Consider the following 8,445-nt stretch of genomic DNA (forward strand, 5'->3'; position numbering starts at 1 on the left):
TCTTCTCTATTTACGTCCGCCAATGCGTTGGCCAATTCAATTCAGCCAGTGGTGGCGTCTCTCAGGCCAGCCGTGGCGATCAATCGCGCCTCGCCGCCCACCAGCCATCATGGCGGGAGGTGGATTTGGTTTCACTGCAAGTTAGTTGCTGCTGCACCTCCTTCTTCAGACTCTGGTTCTCCTTTGTCAGATTCTCGTAGCACCATCTCAGAAACTCGTTGTCCACTATAGAATATAAGAATAAAGAATAATATTATTGCAATTATCATTGATGGTGTAAACTATTTATAGAATTACATAGGGACAGTAGATGATTAGAACTCTACAATTTGAGTCTGTCTCTAATTCAATTACTATTTATCTTTATCTCTATCATTATCTTTATCTTTATGTTTATCTCTATCATGCCCCTACAAAATGAAGCTTCGAGAGGAGAGTCCAATCTTGATCTTCAAAAATAGGAAGCGTGTTATCGGAAGTGGTTTGGGGAGAACAACGACACTGGTAGCGACTGAGAAGTGCAAAGGCTGGGAAGTGGCTGGGAAAAGCAGTGGCACTGGAGGCGGCTGGTAGGGGTGGCTTCGAACCGAGTCGGTTCGCGAGCGGCTTGAGCTAGGTTCGGGATCGATTAAATTAGGTATACCTGGATCTCGAACCGAGTTCAAGATTTGGGATCAGCTCGTTTAAATTAACAAGCCGAGCTCGATGAATCGAGGTTCGGCTCGAAAGCTCGCGAGCTGGCTCGTTAACGGGTTGAGTCGGGATCGGGAGCTGGGAGCGGGAGCGAGAGCAAGAGCGAGGGGGGGGGGGGGGGATTCTTCCTCCCCTCGTCTCCATCGAGCCCCTTCTATCTGCTGTTGTCACTGCCTCTGTCGCTATCGACAACTGCTCGTTGGCCGCCTCTGTGGTCGTTGGTTCGATTTCTTCCTCCCCTCGCCTTCACATCTGTTTCCCTCGCCGCCACTTTCGTCTCCGTCGCTTTCGTCGCTGTTGCCTCCATCCCAACCATCATCCTCGATGACAGGTCCTCACTGGCACCATAACCCCCTTCCCTCCATGTCATCTCAGCAGAAAACTAGAACCAACAGAGATACCTAAGTACCCCCCTCCCCCTGCGAAGATGATTTCTCACGTGCGAGATCATAAAGTGAAAAAAAAACTTTTTCTTAAACTAACCTTCCTCATGGCTCTTGAAGAAATTGAAAATATATTTTAGAAGAAATAAGTTTCTAGGGACTATTAGTATCTCATGTTTTTTGTAAACATTTTTTTAATTGAAAATTCTTATTAAAAAATCCTACAATTTTCTAAATAAGATTTTTTGCCAAGATGGGCTAGAAAACCGTATAGAAGATTTTTGAACAAGTATTTGATAGTTGATGATATAATACTTTTAGCATGAAGCAATTTTCATAGCAATTTTGTGTTTGACATTTTATATGATTAAAAATTTATCGATAAGTATAGTAATATATTAGATTGATTATTAATTTTTATTTATTTTCCTAGAAGAGGCAAAAAGAGGTTCTTTTAACTTTCCTAAGAAAATTTTAAAATATTTCTTATAATTTTCTAATGAGTCACTAATAGTAATAGGATTTTATTTAAAGGTTTTTTTTTGGAAATATGTATCATAGGAAAAACATTTCTAGTTTTTCCTAGAATATAAATTTTCAACCAGGGGCACTAAGGAGATCATAGTAAATTTATGGCAATATTTAAAAATTACAAAATAAGCTAGACAACATTTGGAGTAAAAAGATTAATAGTGGTGCCTTCTAATCCATTATTGAAATTCAATCCTGAACCTTCCCTATTATTCCTTTTTTAAAATGTATGCATAATTTTATATATAATTTATTTGACATATATTTTATTTAGAGTATTAAATGTAGGTTAAGCTTGAACTCGGCTAGTGCTCGAGTTCGAACTCGATTAAAATTATTAGGCTCGAGTTCGATTAAAATTATAGGTTCGAGGCTAGGGTCGGATCGAGCTCGAGTTTGAAATATTTAAATCAAGCTCGGCTTGAACAAGGTTCGGACTCAGCTGGACTCGATGCCACCCTTATGCCCAATTTTAAGTAGTGGTCATTCCCAATTTTATGTAAAATGTATGCATAATTTTATATACAATTTATTTTACATGTATTTTTTGAAAAAATTTAAATGTATGTTGGAGCATAAACTCGAGACATGTATTTTTTTGAAAAGTTTTAAATGAATGTTGAAGCTCGAGCTCAACTCGAACTCGGTTAAAATTATTAGGCTCGAGCTCGATAACAATTTTAGGTTCAAGCCTAGGTTCGGCTCGAGCTCGAGCTCGAGTTCGAAATATTTAAATCAATCTCGGCTCGAACATAGGCAGGTTCAGGCTTGGCTCGGCTCGATGCCACCCCTAACTGCTGGGCCAAACAGAATCAAATTGTCTGGCCGAAGGGCAGCGGCAGGGGTGGATGGAATCGCATCATCTGGTGGAAGATTAGCGGCTGGGTCGGATGGACTCACATCATCTGGGGCGAACGGAATCGCATCATTCGGTGGAAGGGCAGCGGCTGGAGTGGACAGAATCGCATTGTCCGAATAGGATGAAAAGGTTCATTTTTTTTTAAATAAAAAAATGCCTCAAGTGCGAAGCTCACGCGTGTAAAAGCCACGTGCGTGTTCACACGTATGTTCGCGTCCAATTACACCCAAACTCTAACACTTAAAGATAAGTCTTGACATAATTCAAAACCTAATATAAATAGAAGACTAATGTTACAGTCTCTGGTCATGGATCGTGTAACATGACGTGGGAAATGGGAATCCAGATTTGAGGGTGAGTTCTGAGCACTACCGTGGGGTGGTGCTGGAATTCTGGTCAACCGTGACAACCGAACACATGTCCAGCTGCTGTGCTCTGGTTGGACTTAGCAAAATGGAAAGTAAAAAGGGAAGAAGATGGGAAGAATGGGAAGAAAAAGGGAAGAAGAGGGAGCTCGTTGAGGAGAACTCCTAAACCCTAGAGCTCACGAGGGGAACTCTCTACCCAGAGCTCATCAAGGAGAACTCTACACCCTTCTTTGGCTAAAATGAGACTTGACCTTTCATATTCCACCTTCCTTCATACATAAGCCTGGCGCCAACATGAATTCAGGCAAAAAATTACAAAAATGCCCCTATGGTATATTTACTCTTAAACTGAGATAAAAGTGTAGTAAATTAAAAATAAAAGAATTAATCCTTAATGGCTCAGTAACAGTACCTCTGGATGACTTGGCTCGCTATCGACTTCATAACATCACACCCCCCTGGAGAAAGAGCTTGTCCTAAAGCTCAAATGTAGGATAGCCCTGGCGGAATGTCTCCATGTCTTCCCGTGTTCCCGCTGCTGAATCTGTGTCCGCCCATTGTATGAGAACCTCCCACTTGTTATGACGTTGTCGGGCCTGCAATGCTGTGGTTGGAGAGAGAATAACAATCCCCTCCCTCACTTGGGGTAAGAATCGAGGTGGAGGTGGTGTTGGACCCTTGAAGGGTTTGAGGAGGGACACATGAAAGACATTGTGCAATTGAGAATCTAGGGGAAGTTGCAGCTAGTACGCCACCTGGCCAATGCATTGTAAAACCAAGAAGAGCCCAAAGAATTTTGGGGACAGCTTGTGCCGGGGTCAAACAATAGGCTGTTGACGATAGGTTGGAAGTGAAGCCACACATAATCACCAGGTGTGTAAGTAACATCTCTGTATGCCTTGTCATAATATTCTTTCATCCTGGTCTGAGCTTTCTTGAGACACTGGGTAGCTGCTTGAAGTACCTGATCATGGTCTAGTAGTGCCTGGTCAAGAGTTTCAACTCTGGTGGAACCGGCCATATAAGATAGCAGCTTCGGTGGATCCCTACCGCAGAGGACCCTAAATGGAGTATCTTGCAATGCTGAGTGGAAGGATGTATTGTAGCAATATTCAGCCCAAGGAAGCCATTCAATCCACCGATGAGGGCGGTCGCCCACAAAATATTGTAAGTACATTTCTACAGTGCGGATAACAACCTCAGTCTACCCATCGGATTGTGGATGATAAGAAGATGATAAGTTCAGCTTGGTACCACATAATCTGAAAAGCTCTCTCCAAAAGTGGTTGGTAGGTATTGCATCTCGATCGCTCAATATGGACTCCGGAATGCCGTATAGACGAGCAATATTTTCTCAAAACACTCGAGCTACTCATGAGGTTGTATACAGATGAGCCAAAGGAATTGTTGAATTTATGGGAAAGAGAAAAATACTTCATTGACATCAATAAATTGTTGTAATCAGAGTAAATGAATCTCTATTTATAATAGAGGAAGGTAGTAGAGTCCAATTACAATAAAACTACCCTTATCCCAATTACACCCAAACTCTAACACTTAAAGATAAGTCCTAACATAATTAAATAACTCAATATAGATAAAAGACAAACATAACTCAAACTAAAGCTCTTCTTTGACGTGACCATAAGATAAATTACTTTTGTGAGTCCTTCTTGATCTTCCAATTGATGTGATAAGGATGCCAGCTCATGGTAATCATTGTGGGTCCTACTTCTTATGGGCTTGGGCCCATCTTGTGGGCCTTCCTTGGTCGTGTGTGCTTGAACTTATCTTCCAACACCCCCCCTCAACCAGGGGTTGAGAGAACAACATGAACTCCCAGCTTGCTGAAAATGATGTATAGAATATTTTTGTATAAAATGGCACATCTTCCAATATGCCTTCATCTTCCAACATTCCCCCTCACGTTGTTTCATCCTTCCATGAGGCCCTGCTGGCATAATATAAGTGAGTAAAAATCACTTCTAGCCGGTAAGCCATTGCTTCATACTCCAGTCCTAATGCTGGATGTAGGGCACACTCCGTCTGCTATCGATAGTGTATCTATCGGCATTGCTTTGAAGTGTCCACCACCGTGTCCCTCCACAGGACAACGACTCTCAAGTGGTAGGAGTCATAAAAGCCATTATAGGGGAGCGGGATAACATAGATGTAATAATAAGTTCCTCCGTCTTGGTTTCCCAACCATGGTTTCCCAATAGTGATATTTTTTGTAGGGTATCCTCCGTCATGGTTGCCCCACTGTGATATTTTTTGACGGGGTAAAATAAATGATTATATGAGGCCACCTCTTCTTCAATAATAATGTCCCCAAAGAGACATAATAGCAACACCTATATATACACGACCATCTTCCAAAACATATAACACGAACCAAATAATAAACTTTGTAAAAGAACCCATGAAATAATCCGATATAAATTTTTTTTCTTAGATGCACAAACTTCATCTTTTGTGCTCCCCCTTTCTTGAATATTTTGGTCACATAAACTTATTCACTACATTTGAAATAAAATACCACTTTCTTGTACTTCTTCTACTTCTCCCCCTCAAGCTAGGAGGTAATGGCAGTGATTGAACCAAATATCATAGATGTAGCAATAGGCCAAAATAATAGAGATGCATAAATAAGCCCTCAAACCAGGGAGAAGTGAGATATTTTCCTGATATATTGTTAGGATCCTCACGAGCCATGGATCTTGTCACCCTCCTCTCTTCTCTTCCTTCCATTGCCTTGCTTGACGTTGAGGTAGAATGATGGAGTGATGAAGAAAGAATTTCGGAAAGGGGATTTCGGAAAGGAATTGGGGAAAAACGGGAGAGAGCTTGAAGGAGCTCTCGACCTGTTTAGCTAAAGTAGACTCAATTGCTATCTTTCATTAACCTAGCCGTCCCCTTAAATAGGGTTGAGGACGCCCAATACAATTCAGACCCCTTGGGTCAATGGTTCAAACTAATAAATGCTAAACCAACCCAAACCAAATTCAATTACATAGAAATTGAAAATCACATTAATTATTTCCTACGCCTGCTGGTAACTCGTGATGCTATAGAGTCCATAACATCACCCCCCTCCTGGAGAAAGAGCTTGTCCTCAAGCTCGAAGGAAGGATAGAGAAGTCGAAATGCTGATAACGGCCCCCATGTCGTGTCACTGGGACGAGAATTTCTCAATCGCCTTGGATGTGGCGTGCTTTCAATACCTGAACTGGAGTAGAAAGGACCCTGCCCTCATGGAGTGGTGGCAGAGGAGTGTACAATAGGGGCGAGTCACCCTGGAATGGCTTCAGTTGGGATACGTGAAATACATTATGTATCTTTGCCTCGGTTGGTAGCTTCAAGCGGTAGGCCACTGGGCCAATTTTGTCCAACACCTGAAATGGACCATAATATTTTGGAGACAGTTTATGGCGCTTGGAGGTCGTTAGGGACAGTTAGCGGTAGTGTTGAATCTTTAACCACACATAGTCTCCTGGGGCATAAGATACCTCACGATGCTTCTTATCATAATAGAGCTTCATAGGGTGCTGGGCCTCCTGGAGATGAGTACGTACCTCAGTGATCATAGCGTCTCTTTCAGCTAACGCTTGGTCCAAAGTGACGACTTTGGATGCCCCAAGTTCATATGGTAATAGACGAGGTGGATCTCTGCCATAAACTACCCTGAAAGGAGTAGTTCTCAGTGCGGTGTGGTAAGAGGTGTTATAGCAAAATTCTGCCTAGGAAAGCCACTTCACCCACCATTTAGGTGAGTCCCCCACAATACAACGAAGATACATTTCAATCGTGTGATTGATGACCTCTGTTTGTCCGTCAGTTTGTGGATGATATGCAGACGAAAATGCCAATTGGGTGCCCTGTAATTTGAATAATTCCTTCCAAAAGATACTGGTAAAAATGGCATCCCTGTCGCTGATAATGGATGTGGGAATTCCGTGTAATCTGACAATGTTGTCCATAAATAACTGAGCGACCTGAGCAGTAGTATATGGATGCGCCAAAGCAATGAAGTGACCATATTTTGAAAAATGATCTACCACAACGAATATCATTGATTTATCGGATGAAGTGGGAAGGCCATCAATGAAGTCCATTGAAATGTCGGACCAGATTTGAGACGGTAGTTGCAGAGGTTGCAGTAGGCTGGCTGGACTTAAAGATTCGGCCTTGTTTCGTTGACAAATCTAACAAGCAGCTACATAATCAACAATTGTGCTCTTCATGCCCTTCCAATAAAATTCCCGACTGATTCGGAAATATGTTTTCTGTCGACCCTCATGTGTACTATCATGGATCGAAGACAGGATGGGGGGAAGAAGTGGGGACGTATGATGCATAAAAGACGATCTTGAATCGTCCAATGATGAGCTGCTGTCCCCTGCTGAATATCCTGATATAATGACATGAGTTCCGGATATTGATGTGTTTCCTCATGAATAGAATCCAACAAAAGTGAATGTGGGTTACTGATAGTATAAACTTGTGTTGCTGAAATATCTCGACGTGACAAAGCATCAGCCCCCAAATTCGAACTACCTGGCTTATAGTGAACAGTAAAATCGAAGCCCATGAGTTTAGTTAACCAATGCTACTGTGGGGATGTGGTGAGGCGCTTTTCAAGAAGATACTTGAGGCTGCAATGATCTGTACGAATGAGAAATGGTCATTCCCATAGATAAGGTCGCCAATGTTGGATAACCTTGGCTAACCCAATCAGTTCCCTCTCGTATGCAGCTAATGTATGGTGGTGTTGTCCCAACTGGTGGCTAAAATAAGCAATGGGGTATCCCAATTGTTGTAACACTGCCCCTATACCTCCCCCGGATGCATCACATTCCACCACAAAGTCTTCATCGAAATCTGGTAATTGTAGTACTGGCGCTGAGGCTAAGGCCTCCTTTAACAGCTGAAAGGCCTGATCCGCTGAAGAAGACCAGTTGAATGCATGTTTTTTGAGAAGGTTGTTGAGTGCTGCTGCTATCTGGCCATAAGATTGGATAAATTTTCTGTAATATCCCGCTAGGCCCAAAAATCCCCTTAATGCGGTGATGTAGGTGGGAATCGACCAATCTGTTACTGCTTGTATTTTGCTCTGGTCAACTTTCATGCCCACAGCTGATATGACGTGGCCCAAATATGCCACCTCGGAGGTACCCATAGAACATTTGGATTTATTCAAAACCAAATGATGAGAGCGTAGAATGGTAAATACCTGATGGAGGTGTTGGAGATGTTCGACCCAATTTTTACTATAGACCAGGATGTCATAAAAAAATACTAACATATAGTTGCGCAGAAGCAAAGAAAATACCTCATTCATGAGGGCCTGAAGGGTGGAGGGTGCATTGGATAGATCGAAGGGCATGACGAGGAACTCGAAATGACCGTGATGCGTGCGAAAAGCAGTCTTCTCCACATCTGTCGGGTGAACTCTAATTTGATGATAACCCGATTTCAAATCTAACTTGGTAAAAATCGTAGCACCATGTAACTCATCCAGCAACTCATCCACCATTGGAATGGGGAACTTGTCTTTAATTGTCTTCAAATTGAGTTGCCTGTAGTCGACACAAAACCTCCATGATTTATC

At 42.3% G+C, this 8,445-nt stretch overlaps 1 protein-coding gene across 1 annotated transcript; it reads right to left on the minus strand.

The window, feature by feature from the left end:
* Nucleotides 1-3,310: 3,310 nt before the first annotated feature.
* LOC137943657 (uncharacterized) lies at nt 3,311-4,011 on the minus strand. The gene is made up of 2 exons (XM_068789099.1): nt 3,697-4,011; nt 3,311-3,577 (listed from the first exon to the last, which is right to left on the minus strand). Exons 1-2 carry the CDS (start codon nt 4,009-4,011, stop codon nt 3,311-3,313), a joined length of 582 nt encoding a protein of 193 aa, XP_068645200.1.
* Nucleotides 4,012-8,445: the final 4,434 nt, after the last annotated feature.

Source organism: Aristolochia californica, unplaced genomic scaffold (genome assembly GCF_029961685.1).
Source record: "Aristolochia californica isolate CCGP_79_NKW_82.1479 unplaced genomic scaffold, dmAriCali1.0.hap1 SCAF_11, whole genome shotgun sequence".
Lineage (NCBI taxonomy): Eukaryota > Viridiplantae > Streptophyta > Magnoliopsida > Piperales > Aristolochiaceae > Aristolochia > Aristolochia californica.

Bases quoted from the DNA above. Each gene is read 5' to 3' on its own strand.
- LOC137943657 (XM_068789099.1), bottom strand. From the start codon at position 4,011: ATGTACTTACAATATTTTGTGGGCGACCGCCCTCATCGGTGGATTGAA. The intron at 3,578-3,696 runs GTGTGGCTTCAC...GTGGCGTACTAG, and splicing joins CTTACACACCTGGTGATTAT to CTGCAACTTCCCCTAGATTC.